Genomic DNA, 14,291 nt, shown 5'->3' on the forward strand with positions numbered 1-14,291 from the left:
CATTTTAGCTCTGGTTTCTGTTGCAGTGATTTGCCACAAGCCTTTCTTTTAGTGTCTGTTTTTCCCATGCTATCTAGTTTAGGCTGTGCAATCACTCGGAATGGAGAAATAGTAGATTTCCACATTATGGTCAATGAGAAGATCACAGCATTGGATCTAAATCCAGTTCTGAAGGAACTAACTCACTGGAGTTACTCTTATTATACTGAGAGTAAAAGGCAAACAAAGAGAAAACTTTAACAGATCAAGGATGACCCAAGGATCAGGCAGTGACTTTATCCTATTGTACATGTGCTCTGTTCATATTGCACAGTTAAGGTGCTCTTAAAAGAAGTTACAAACTGCAGTAAAATTATTTAATACAATAGCTCACAGGTTTTAGAAATACAGTGAAAGAATGATCCATTTGGAGACTGGAAACCCATTCATTGCATGGACTGCAAATAATTGGTAGTTTAACTTCTGTAACCCACATTTTTACTGTCTGTGAACAGGTCACTCTGCACTGCAGTACACAGAAATACTAAGATAACACAGTGAAATAATGAAATTCTTTCAACCATTTGCTTCCTACTTTTGAAGTAATAAGCACTTCATATAGTTACAAGTAGTAACCTTGAAGGGTACAAATACTCTTACCTATTTGTTGCTAGTGCACTGTTGATCACAATGGTTCGTCAAAAAAACCAAACAAAAAACCCCAAAAAATTCTCACCACAAATTTTAGGCATTATACGAAAGTGGCTAATAAAAAGTCTTGGGTAGATAGACTCAAGAGAACACTGTATTTACCAGTAAAACCTTTTGTAGACAGTACTTTTAAACAGAATCACAGTTTTTTAAGCATATATAAAGAAATAACACTTTCCTGTTGCTGGACCCAGTGATTAACAGCAGTAATTTTACACAGGAGCACACAGGCACTCAGACCCTGGGATGAATAAGATGATGCAGAGCCACCAAATGCAGCCAGCCACATCACTGACACATCATGTGAAAGGTGTAATTGCCCAATAGGTAAATGCTACAACAAAGCCTTCAAGGAAATTTGTAGAGACCCTATCTCTGGTAGTGAGCTAAATGTGTATGGTCAAATTTGGTGAAGAAAAAGACATCCAAAGACTTTAGTTTGACTTCTCCCAAACTGTCTGAATGTCACATCACACGTTCACATCTCAGTGACTGTCTATAGACATAATTAACTGCTGTATTCTTGTCTGTACATGTTCTACCTTCTGCATAAATATTATTTTAGATTCTATGGTCATAACTACAGCTTCATTTGGGCTCTATCTTATGGGCATTCAGATAAGTCTGTAGCTCAATGTCTAGCAAGGTACCCTAGGACAAGCTCTGTCACATATCACAGCGAGAGGGAAATACATCTCCTACCACTCCAGTAACCTGGCAAAGCACACTGTTGGAGACTCCACTGCTTCCTGGAATGCATTTGTATGTATGTTCTCCCCAGACAGAACTATCTTCCCTCCTCTTCCTCCTGAATCATATTTGTGAGCCCAGCTTACACGTTTGTGGTGGAGTGTGTGGTAGAGAAGTTCTCCATGCGCACTCTGGCCAGTTTCTCAGCGGAAACCGGCCGCAGGAAGAGCTTGCAGGTGAAGACTTGCCGGCAGGCCTTGCGGAAATTCTCCGAGAGGAAAGCGTAAAGGATGGGGTTGATGCAAGAGTTCCCGTAGGCCAAGCAGTGAGAGATGATGCGGAAGGTGAAGGAGATGTTGTTCAGGGGAAAGTGCCCAAACTCTGCCCACATGGTGATGATGTGGTGTGGCAGCCAGGAGAGCAGGAACACAGCAACCACGAGAAGCACTGTCTGCGCTGTCTGGAAAGGAGAAGATTGTGCATTAAATGGTCACAGTGATCAAGTGAGTCTGTGGGAAGAGTGAATTTGCTCTCCTCTGTCCGTAGTGAAGGTGGCCAAATTATGACAATGTAAAAAAGGATGCTAAAAACCCTGGTAAACTTTGATTAACTGGTTTTGGCTTAAGCAAATAACTATAAACAATTGAGGTAGTGCCTGTAAAACTTCAAACAGTTCAAAGGCTGCAACAATGTTAACTGTGTTACAGGGAAGAGTGGAAATAATATTCCCTAATATTTGGAGGGTGAGAAACATTAAGGCTATTGAAAATAACTGCAGGGGAAAACAACTTGCAAGCAAGCATGCCCCTAAGAGGAGTAACAAAGGCTGTCCTGAGGAGAAAGGCTTTTCCACTATCTTCCCTATTACAGGAGAAACCCAGAAGTCCAAGGCATAGAGGGTTTTTTTTTTTTTTAAATACACAATGCTCATTGGTTAGACATATTCCTAGCTGGGTGATGACTTGAGGGAGGCTTGCTGTGCCTTTGGGATCAGCTTTCTTTCTGTAAGACTCTGAAGCCTGTGGGAGCAGTGTTTCTCACTTGTATTTTGTCATCATAATAAATGTAACAACTTGCAAACATGCAGATGATATCCTTCCCCTAAGGAGAGTTGTTGCACAAGTAGCAGAAAGGCAGTGGAGAAAAATTAAAATTTAAGTTTCATTTAAGCTCAAAATTTACAGCCTTACTAATCTATGTCAATGTTTCTGTTAATAATTCTCTTGCACAATTTTAAGTGAACAGTGTAAAGTTACTTTCCTAGAAAAGGGATAATTTTCTAGTGAACAGAAATTCATTTAATCAGTGGTTATAATGGCTGCATTTAGTTAAACCCATTAACCTCTCTAAGGAAAACATTATTGTGTTAGATAAAGACTACAATATAAGTAGAAAAAAGGGATTTCTGTCAAATAGGTCTCTCTAATAAGGTTCTATTAACTTTGAGAGGCAATTACCTGTAGGTTCATTGTGTACCTGGCATGCCCCAGGTGCTTCCTTGTTTCACCTACCAGAATGCTGTCTGACAGCTGAGCTAACAAAGATGTTCCCCTAAGTGTGAACAAACTACCCTGCCAAGCGTCCTCGAACAGACCATGCTGGAAGTCAAATGATGTCCTTGAAAATAGTCTGGAATGATTAGAAGTTGATGAGACTGAAAGACACAGACCTAGTGGTCTTGTGGGGTCTAGCTCACCCACTGTGGTATGATGGGTACCAAAGAAATTATTAATAAACAGGTCCCATCATTAGCTTTCATCAGCAATAATGGTGCTACTTCTTTACCCTCTAGCAATGTTAAGTAGCTTAGGCTTGTTACCCAGGCAACCTTTCATAGCATCCATCTGCTTAAATTAGGGGGCTACAAACACTGAAATATTCTTTTGAATAAGGCTTATATACCTAGCTTTCCCCCCCTTTTATTGTGAAATAACAAGCCGTGCATTTAACATAGGGCTGAGTATTACACAATGTGTTTGCAGTTGCTATGTAATAGCATAGAGCTTCTTTCTGGGGTCCAGCTTTTTGGGATTTTGCAGATGGAAAACACAGACAATACTAGAGAACTAATGTACGTAATTCATGACTCAAGAAATGGGTTTTGGAAATGGAACTTGTGTCTGTTTTTTCAAGTTAGGGACCATGTAGTTAAGACAAAAGAAACTGAAACAAACTCTGGCTTTTATTGTGGTAACTTTCCTGTAGCTTAAACTACTGTTACTGTAGAGTGTGACCAGCTGGGAAGGACTGATCCAAATAATTTGTGTACTGTTTGAGCTACTTCCATGAGCTGTGGTAGTTTGCACAGTTACTGCATTACTGTTGATCAAGCTGGCCCCAATTAATGCAAACCTTCTGATTTGACTTTGAAATTTTGGTGGGTCCATAATAGACACGTACAATGGCCACTACTGGCCACTTAAGTTTCTCTTACTTCTCCTAGAAGACTTTCAAGCAGCTCCAGGAAATAACTTACAGTGGACTTGTTGTAAAGGCAAAGTAAATGTGTTTAAGCTGTAGAGTGAATCGATAGCATGGTGACAAAGACTAGGAGATATTTTTGTTCATCAGATAATTAGATAAACTTCTGTTATTTCCCCCCCCCACCCCCATTTTTGTCATGTGCAAATTGTGTTGAATTTACTTGCTTATTCTTTTGTTATCTTTGTAGGCCATCTGCCTCTCATTTATGCTTTCCAGCATTCCTTTGTCTGTTTTGCCCTTTGATTATTTTTCCCCCTGGCCTTGGACAAGCTATTTCTTGTTTTTAGCCTTCCCCCATCCAAAAAAGCATTGGAAAATGTGTTTAAAAAACATTTTGGGGGAGATACCTCATTCAGGGGGATGCAGAAATCTTTAACATTTAATTGTGTTTAGAACTGTTGTCCTTGATAAGATTCTAATGAAGTCGCTTCAACTTGTCAGGTATCTTGTCAAGTGCAATATTAAGATTTCCCTGTAATGAGTCAAATGCTTCAAGTATTCCATGTATTTACATATTTTAGGAAGAACTGCCTGAATGTTAGATTAATAAACATTCCCGAGATTAAAATATAGAGTGGACAGAACAGTGTAGAAGGGTAGAGGACTTGTCACTTTCCTAATTTACTCCCAGCTGGAGATAGCCCAGCTGCACATCATTTTTCAGAGCTGATCAGGGCATCCATTTCTACTGTGTACCTCAGCACACAGAAATGGGAGAGAACATTCAATTAGGTTTTCATTAAACAGTACTGGCTTGCAGACAAACTGGGCTTCATTAGGGAGACAACTGCTGTTTTCTGAAATTGGTGAGATTATTTTTCTTCTTTTTTTCTTCCATAATTCTAAATGAAGAAGCACAAAGAAGTCTATGTCTGATCTTCCACACTGTCTTATCAGCAAACAATTAATTCTTCCTTTGTTACTGCTTTGCAGGAGGATATCTGATATCTGATTATGTGATTTACTGATGAATCTTTTCTCCTGTTATGCTCATCTCTAACTTGTATATTTTTCCCACCAAATGGAGGCAATTGGTGCATGTTTCAACAGCCCCAGGCTTGAATATGTTACAGACTTCACTGTATATTGTAATGAAGACTTGGAAAAAACGTAGTGACCCACAGTGCCTTAAGCTTTTGTTTTTAGATATTGCAGGTACCCTGTGTCAGTGCCCAGGAAAGACCTGTGGCTTAGTGCAATATACCACTGTACTGATGGAGAAACTTACTGACCTCCAAGGAAGACAATTTTTGTGGCTTTAGATTCAGGGATACCCAATTGAGAACATCCCTTTGCTCAGAGTCCATGTGTGAGCCAATGTGCAAAGTGAAAACTGCCAGTTTCTTCACTCCTGGTGCCATGTTCTTGTTTGCTTTGTTGGCAAATCTGACTCCCCCGATAGATTTGCACACATTCTTTTCCTTTTTGAACATAAAGTTCTAACAGAAAGATCAGCACAATCTGATCTCCAGAAACATGTCCTTGGCTTAGTGCTAAATGCAAAATGTTCAGAAAATGGCATACCTATTCTTAAGTACCTTAAATGTTGGATAGCAGCTGTCTCTACTTCAGAGCACACATATCTTTAAATTACTATTGAAGCACTTCTCATTACCCTTTGGTCTTCTTTTTTTTTTTATTACACTTGAGTCTAATTCTACTCTTCAATGGTCTGAAAACCGCACTGAAAGTGTTCTTTTTCATTGTTCTGTCCTCTTTCTGGGAGCCAGATATGGCAGTTGGATGTCATGAAGAAGAGGAGGGACGGAAATAAATATATTTTCAGATGTTATAAATTCATTTTAACTACTTGCTTCATTTTAACAACTATGTGCTAAGAGGGACTCTTCATTTCCCAGCAGCTTGCTTTCATTGTTCCAACTGCTCATCTGCACATCTCTCATTCTGGGATTACGCCACTAATTTCCTCTCTTGGTGCCCTTGAAACTTACTCACTATCTATTCATAAATGTGTATGAGCATTATGATATTTCCATTATCCCCTAATTGGTAATGATGCTCTTAATTCCTGCTGCCCTGGGCTCCTGTTAACCAAACAACATGCAGGATTTCACTTCTGAATTCTATTCTCTTGCTCAATGGATTTTTGGATCTTCTATGTTCCTTTGCTATATTTACTGTTGCTCAAATGCCAAGGCCTTGAACATCATGTCTACATGGAAATCTTTGATTTGCATGAATGATAGCCAAATAATTAGTTTAGCATACAGGAAAGCAGTTACAGTGCAACTTTTATCTGTCTCTCTTGACCAAGATGTCCAGAAATACCCATCTACCTTGAATGAATTTTGTGTCTTTTACCTCAGGCTCTTGTATGACCTTCAAAGTGCAGCACTCCAGGGAATGTCCCAAATAAACTCCATGTGTTTTACTTAGCTCTGGAAGCAATGAACAGTTGATTTGCTTACTTGTCTGGTAAGCAGGGCTCACCTTTCTATTGTGCTAACAAAAAAAAAAAAGAAAATCAGAGTTGATCATAGAAAATCATACTAGTTTGTTATTTTTAAGTGGCTCATTTGGTCTGTTAATTGAAGCATCTGGGCTCAAGATCCCACAACTCCTACTGTCCTTTCAAGGGTGCTTGCAAAATAGCTGTGAAATTCACATCTCCAGACACATTCTTAAACTTGAAAATAACATTTCAGATTGTTCAGTTTGCAAGGCTTGTTATTTGTTCTTTAAAGATGCACAAGACAGAACTGAGTAAACACTGAGGAATCCTGGTGTGCTCCAGAGGCCGGTAAAACACCACAGGGCCATGCTAGACCTTAGTTTGCATTCATTTGCATCATTAAATCATCTTATTTAAGGCAGATGTATGACCAGAGTTCCTGGGGCTGGGCTCTTATGAAACATTTTGTAACACTGTCAAACAGGGAATCGTTAACTTTCTTTGGAGCCAAATTACAGACTTGCTGTACTCTGCATAGTTCAGAAAAGAGGTAATAGGACTGAATACTTAATTGTGATAGAGGGGTGCACAAGATTTCTTAGCATGTGGTCTTGCTGGCTGGCCTCAAAAACAATTACCCAAAACTTCAAAGGTGAATCCTGCAGCATCACACCATCTGATTTTCAAGGATGGCAAACTTGTACAGCTAGTATGGCATTAAATGGGGAAACAGCCAGTCACGTATCTCTTCTGCAGGCACAGTCTTAGTTCATCATAAAGAATTTCAGCACAAGCATGCAAAAAGTTCTAAACATCTTCCTTGCTCTAATGCACAGATTATACATGTAAATGGAAAAGCACTTTATATTGATCATGTCCAACATTATCACGTAGATGGCAAAGTTATGTAAAAATTTCCAAGTAGGATTCTGAATTAAGAGTCAAATTCTTTTGACAATGGAATGTGAAATCAAGGTGCAGCAAATTTGTGCAAGGGACATTTTTGCAAAGTTTTATATGTGCATAAATTGAAAAGGTTGCTGTAGTTTGAACATGAACACCCTGTAACTTAAAGATCATAACCCAAGCACAAAACTTTTTTTTTTTTTTTTGTGATATGCGCCTGTATGTCATTTGTAGCATTCTGCTAAAGACAAACTTGTTCTTTTCAGCAGGTGTTTGAACGCTGACTTGGAGAGGGTGACAGCTGTCAGAGCTCTCTGGATTATTCATAAACTGGACCCATTCAAACAAAATCTGGTTGTAACTGACTTTACAGTAGTGGGTCTATACATTGCCCATGAGTAGTTAATCCTGAAAAACAGGGCCCTCTTAAGCTGCCATTTTAGCCCCTACATGACTTCAAATAACAGACTTTGAGTACAATGTTGTGGCAAATGGGACAGTGACAGACAGCAGGAAGATAACCTGTAATGGAAGAGAAGGGAAAAGTGACTTTGCAAAGATTGTGCAGGGAATAAAATCCATGCTGAAACCCCGGCTGTATCTTGTGGCACTGTAGTCTGGGAGACAACAGCTGGGTCTTCAGATCCTGCTGAAGTGAAGCCTGGTGTTAGAGACTTCTATTTAGAGAAGATGCTTCATATACCAGTGGGAAGTTTTTGACAAGACCCCCTTGAGAGGAAATGAGTGGCAGTGCCACTCTGTAGGTGTATGTGTCAGAGCTCCTCTTAACCGTGTGGATAACCAAAACTCTACCACTGTTTTACTTTTAACTGGGTTTCATTTCCATGCTGTGATAACAGACAGAGTTATCACAGCCTCATCTGCTCGTGCAGCTCTGCAGGGCCCTGGGCAGCTGGTGCTGCTCTGCTGGGAGCAGGCAGCACACACCAGGGAGGGAAGGGAGTGCAGCTGGAGGAAGCAGGCACTGGGAACCATGCTGTGTTACACAAAGGCAGAAAGGGGTAGAGAATCAAACAAGAGACTTCTTGGAAAAACAAATTCCTAATACTGTAGTTCATTATGCTTTGTGTCCTGTTCCCATGGGTTTGATTTATTTAAAGGAAAAGATTGTAATTTTTATTTTTCTTTTTTTTCATTTTAAAGGCATAGATACAAATTACTGATGCAGTACAATCTTTAAAGGGGGAGGTTAAGCTACAGTACCAAGAACTTGGGCTCCATATTCACATATTCAGAGTCAGTTAAATCCAGAATTACTTTGCTTTCTTTGCTACAGCAATGCAGCTAGGAAAGTCATGCATGTACTTGCACAGCACTGGAATAGTTCATTTGGCTGTGCTATCATCATCTCTTTAAAAATCACCTTAGGTCTGGATCCAGCCGTGTCACACTTGTTCTGTAAATGTTTGTCTTACTGAGGTTCACATGCTGTTTCCAGATTTACTAATAGCAGATAAAGTACCAGCTCCTCTATGACCTTTCAGTAGCTTTCATTTGGATTTGTCCCAGTAATGCTTCTTACTGCATTTCTGTGTTCTATGGCTCAAACTATGTCAGTAAGAATGATGTCTCTTCTGCCTGTGATCAGTGTCACAGGATCTGGGGGTGAAGGGACTGGTATTACACCAAGTCTCCAGCAAGGTCAATGAAAGCTAAAGGTCCAGAAATCTGGATATTTTAAAAAAATCTTACCTGGTAATACTATTTTTTCCAGAAGCAGCCTATAATGGAGAATAATAGCAATGTGTTTCCAGTCAGCATGTGGAATGCTGCTCATGGCAAGACCATACCCTGAGCTCTGTGGCTTTGATTTCTTTCTTAACTATGTTTTATATGTTTTGAAGTGTTTAATCTTGAGGAGAGTTCTTATAGCTTCTGAAATGCTGAGTGACAGAGCAAACTGTTTGCAGTGGTAATGTTGGCAACTGTTTCACTGGAAAATCTTGTTCAACAAGGACTCTGAGTCTGCAATTTGATTCTTTTGAGACCTTTACTCATGTATGGAGCCCAGATGAGCACTGGGAGATTTGAACAGAAAGCTGCTTGCAAAATTTACTTTTTAACTGTTTAAAAACAAAACAACACCAAACCTACAAACTAAACAGAAAAAAACTCAAACCAAACCCAAAGGGAAAAAAACCAAAAAAAGCAAATCCATTCCCTGTTCTCTTGGAGGTAGAAGGAGAATAGTAGCTCAAATGCCCTGTTTTCTTGAAATTATAGGAATGAAGCAGGAATTGCATGGTCATAGTTTCAGACTATTCTCTTTTCTGTGAATATGACACCTTGTTTGCCATATCAGTTTGGTGAAGACACACACTGTGAATTAATAAATGTGACTCAGACAATTTTATCACCTCATGTGGAAGACTTGGCTGGTGTGCTACACTTTCTCTCATAGCTCAAGGCAATCAGGATTTAGCCACTGAAGTCACACATATTTCAGAACAAACTCAGAGTTCTGTATATACTAAATTAACCTTCCAAACATGAATCAAGATTCATTTGTCAAACATCTTTCAGTTAAATAAGCAAAAGCTGTTCACTTAATCTCTGATGAAGTTTATGATTTAAAACCGAACACAGCTACTTTCACAAATGGACCAACTAAGTACATATGAAGGAAGCTAGATTAACAGAACTGACAGGCATCTACGGGTTTCCTATCAGGCTCTGGTGTGAAGCGTTCTTAAGAAGATGTGCTTTAAAAGACTGACTCTCACTCCTGTGTTTCAAGTATGCTTTGACAGCCTATGTAGGAATTGAGTGTGTCTGCAACTGACCCAAGGAAGTCTCCCTAAGAAATGCTGAGTAGTGTTTGCAACAAAAAATACTTGAAGTAAGTACACTTAAGAAGATGTCTGGCATGCAGGAAGGCTAGATGGACAATTTCTACACACGCAGTGCTGGAAGAAGACATATTGTAAAGGATGATGTGTGTGTGTGTAGAGGAATATATTTGCTTTTTCTTTCATCTGAAAGGATCATCTATTTAACTAGGCCTAACTGTGCCACATGGAACAAGAATTGCTACTGGGTGTTTCATAATTATGGCCAGGGAAATACTTAATGGGAGGAAGGGAGGAAGAAATGCTGTACCACTAACTTATTTTAACAGGTAAAATCGAAGGTGTTTTTTAAAGACTGATCCTCTTGGCAATATTTAATAACAAAAGTCAAGGTTGAAGAAACTGTAGAACTATTTTTTCATCCAACTCCACAGAGCAAATCTGAAAACAACACAAGTGGATACATTTCAAAAAGTGTCATAAATTAAATTCTTAACTTCTTTCTAGAAAAGTAACAGTAGATATTTTAAACTGTTGGTAGCATTCTCTTAAAAATTAGCAACAAAATAGGTAGTGTGCCATTCATATGTAGGTAAGAAAATTCTGAAGAGAAATTTAAACCAATCAGTTTAGGGATTTGTTGATGATCTAAAGCAACTTTTCAAACTTGTGAAATTGTGAAATGATTCTATGTGGAACGACAGTGCTTCTTAGCACTTTATTTGCTGCATTTTACAGTATCAAAATTGTCAACACATCTTGGTTGCCTTTTCTCATGGTAGCTGTTAAACACACAAAACTCTGACTCTGCTTTCTGTTTGTAGTTTGCACTATTGATCCAGAAATTATACTCTTGGTTTTGACATTTTGATTCACAGTTTATCTGCAGTAGCATCAGCATTCATCAAAATGTCAGTAGGCAAAACAAGACACGGTGTTTTTCAACATAGACTGTTCCATCGAGGTTGGGTGGTGTTCCTGCAGCAGGCAATACACAGCAGCTCATTGCCGCATAATGTGCTGCCTTAGAGAAGGTGATTAAAAGAACGTTTATCAGAACCTACTTGAGGTTAGATGAACACAGAAAACATGTTCAAAAACACTCTGAGGGGAAAGGGGAAGTAACACCCATATAGCAAATGTTGTTTGTGGTGTATTATAACTTCTACAGTTATCGTGTTATGAGATAATACTGAAAACACCAGTTGAGTTTTATCCTTACAGACAGTGTAGGTGCAAGACCAATTATGCATTTGATACTCATAAGTATATTGCAAACAAAACTGAGTGTATGCTTGTGAATGTAATGAACCAGTAGAAACAACATATAATCTACAGTTAAATCTGGTTAGGATTCATAGGCAAAAAAGACTGGCAGAAACTGTAACTCTCTAAATTAACTGGAATCAGCACAGACCAGGCTGATTGCTTTATAAACCTGGCACATCTATTGTATTATAGTCAATGTACAGATTAAACCAAAGACATTTACCTTCTTCTTTGATCTCTCTGACTTCTTGGAAATGTTCTTTACTTTCGTATGGAGATGGTATAAAACCTTGGGGGGGAAAAAGGAACAATATATTGAATGGGAAATTGAAATTTATGTATTAATACTTGAACTCCTTATACAAGCACAAAAATTTAAAGTAATCGTTTTAACATTACTTCAAAGATGAATTTGATGATTTCAGACCTTTAATTCTAAGTTTTCCATATTCAAGAAACAAGGTTTGGAAAAAGCATTAAACCTGCTAAGCTTTCAGTAGTTCAGCATATATTAAGAGCTCAGTTGGCACTATGCTGAAATCCACAGGAGTTTTCAGATGGACTTTGAATTTTATATTGAGCCTCAGATTGTCTTCATTTATTCCCTAGGCTGATGATACACATGGGCAGAGAGCAGGTTGCCAGTCCTGTACCCTGGTGGGACTGTCCTGCCACTCCTGAAGGCAGCACAAACAAATGCAGTGGTAGGAATCGGTCACCCTCCAGAAGAAGGGTCATAAGGGGTCTTGGATCACTGTAGGCAATTCTCAATTAGCAACATCTAGATCTAGCTTTTGAAACCTGATTACAGCACAGCAATAACCTGGAAATGTTTATACCTCCATAGGCTTTCTCTCTTGCCAGTAGCAAACATTTGTTACTTAGAGAGAACAAAATGAAAAATATGAAAAACAGCAAGAATCTTTAGGGGGTTGGGGTGTCAGGCTGAGTGTCATCTTGGTAGTTGTAATCCTTTTTGTGAACTGGTGCAATGTCATTCTCTGTTTTCCTTCCCTCCCCCACCTCAAAAAAGTATTCTCTACCAGGAGAGGATATGGAAAGGGTTGGATCAGTTATTTGGCTGTGTAGCTGTGTGCACACACAAGCCACCAAGAGTCTGGGATCTTTCACTCCATTTAAACATTATTCCCATCCCTGGCACCCACCTTGGCATAGCAGCAGGTGATGAGCAGCAGGGGCAGGAGGTATCCCACCAGCAGGATGGTAATCTTGTACATCTGCTTGGCTGTGGAACCGTTTGCCCAGTGCTCCCAGCAGAAAGAGCTGTTGGGTGCTTGCTGATGGCCACTCATGAGGGCCTGGTGCTGGGCCACGGGGATGGCAATGAGGAGAGACAGCAGCCAGATGACAGCCACGCCGAGGGCAGCATTGCGCTTGCTGCGGATGCAGGGCGAGCGTTTGGCATGGACCACAGCAATGTATCTGTCCACAGACATGGCCACCAGAGTGAAGATGCTGACCAGCATTGTAGCCATGGCCAAGTAGTGAACCCACTTGCAAAAGAAGGCACCGAAGATCCACTCTGGCAGGGAGTAGATGGTGGCCTGGAAGGGAACGCAGAAGAGCAGAAAGGAGAAGTCTGCAATGCTTAAGTTCAGGATGAAGATATTGGTGGCACTGCGTGATGGGCGTCCCCCAGGCCGGAGACGCCCCAAAACAACCAACACTAACGTGTTTCCCACCATTCCCAGCAGAAAAATCAACCCAAAAAGCACCGGTACAATCACCACCTCTGGGCCACCCCTGGTTGCTCCTGCCCAGCACATTGGGGCCTCTGTTTGGTTCATCTCAAGGCTGCACCTGCTGCTGGTGTTGGCTCCAAGGGAAAGCACAAAGTTGTTTTCCTGCTCCTCCATGGAGCCAGGCAAGGAACAGTCACTGCAGCCCTGACTCTGACAGGTGTGTCCGTGTTTGTTAGGGGTGACCAGAGGTGAACTTTTTTCCAATGCCGTGTCTTTCCTTTGAAGAGTAATTTTCTTCAGATGATTCTTCCAAGTTCTCTCTGTCTCTGGTGCAGATTATTCCAGGGACTGGCAAACAAAGGAGTTGAGGAATTTGTGTCATCCAAGAGGTGACATCCAGGTTTGGCAGTTGATGCTGGTGTGGCAGAGAAAAAGTCCGTGCCAGAAGAGCGGAGGATGAGGCTGCCCTGGAAGCTTGGAGCAGCGGCAGAGCAGCAGCAGCTTGGCTTGCCCCTCCTCTTCTGCTTCCCTCCCACACTCCCTGGATCTGTGGCTGTCATACCTGCTTTCCCAGCTCCACGCTGAGCTGTGGCAGAGAGAACAAATGCTGTCTGTGACCTGAGCCCTTCAGAAAACAACCCCTGGCCAGCTTTGTCCCCATGCATTACTGCTAACGAGGGGGAAGAGCAAAGCAACAGTTCTCATCCAAAGGGATGGATAAGCAGCAGCTGCTGAACAATAGTGTGTGCAGTTCTGTGAGGGGCAGCATTGTTACTGGCTGCATAAGAAGGGAAAAAAGCGGAAATACTTTCTTTTAATCAACAGAGAATGATTTTAGTTGTTTATTTCTTTCATAATCTTCAATGGTCCCATTAGAGCATAAAGCCATCTGAATGGTTGTGTTTCCAACACAAAAAGCTGGGAGAGCTTTCGATTCAGCACCGGGTCTTGCCGCTTCTGGGATATCTGCCCGAATTCCTTAGTGCCTGAATATTCATGGACATTGTTGATCCAGCTTCGAAGACATTTTGGGTTCAGCCCAGTAGTGCCAACAGTGTCTGCACTGGAAATGTTTGGTCTTAGTAGCTGTGGGCAGCTGTATTCCCTGCCAGGGAATGGAGATGTGGGGGGTTTTTTTAACAGATGTTTTATTAAAGATTAATGGCTCAGTTACTGTGGTTTTAATGCTTACTTATAGGATCAGTACATATGTTTTAGAAGGTACTAAGTAGGTTAGTTCTAATGGTTTGTTTCCTCACATTTCTGAAGGGACTCCTCAGGCAATGAGGAGTGAACAAAGTTTAGGTGAACATTAACAGTACCTGC

At 40.5% G+C, this 14,291-nt stretch overlaps 1 protein-coding gene across 1 annotated transcript; it reads right to left on the bottom strand.

Moving 5' to 3' along the window:
- Positions 1-216: 216 nt before the first annotated feature.
- LOC107209628 (galanin receptor type 1-like) lies at positions 217-14,291 on the bottom strand. The gene is made up of 3 exons (XM_033517286.1): positions 12,429-14,291; positions 11,486-11,551; positions 217-1,840 (listed from the first exon to the last, which is right to left on the bottom strand). The coding sequence occupies exons 1-3, from the start codon at positions 13,137-13,139 to the stop codon at positions 1,523-1,525; spliced, it is 1,095 nt and encodes a 364-aa protein (XP_033373177.1). The 5' UTR covers positions 13,140-14,291; the 3' UTR covers positions 217-1,522.

This window comes from Parus major, chromosome 11 (assembly GCF_001522545.3).
Source record: "Parus major isolate Abel chromosome 11, Parus_major1.1, whole genome shotgun sequence".
In the NCBI taxonomy this organism is placed as follows: Eukaryota; Metazoa; Chordata; class Aves; order Passeriformes; family Paridae; genus Parus; species Parus major.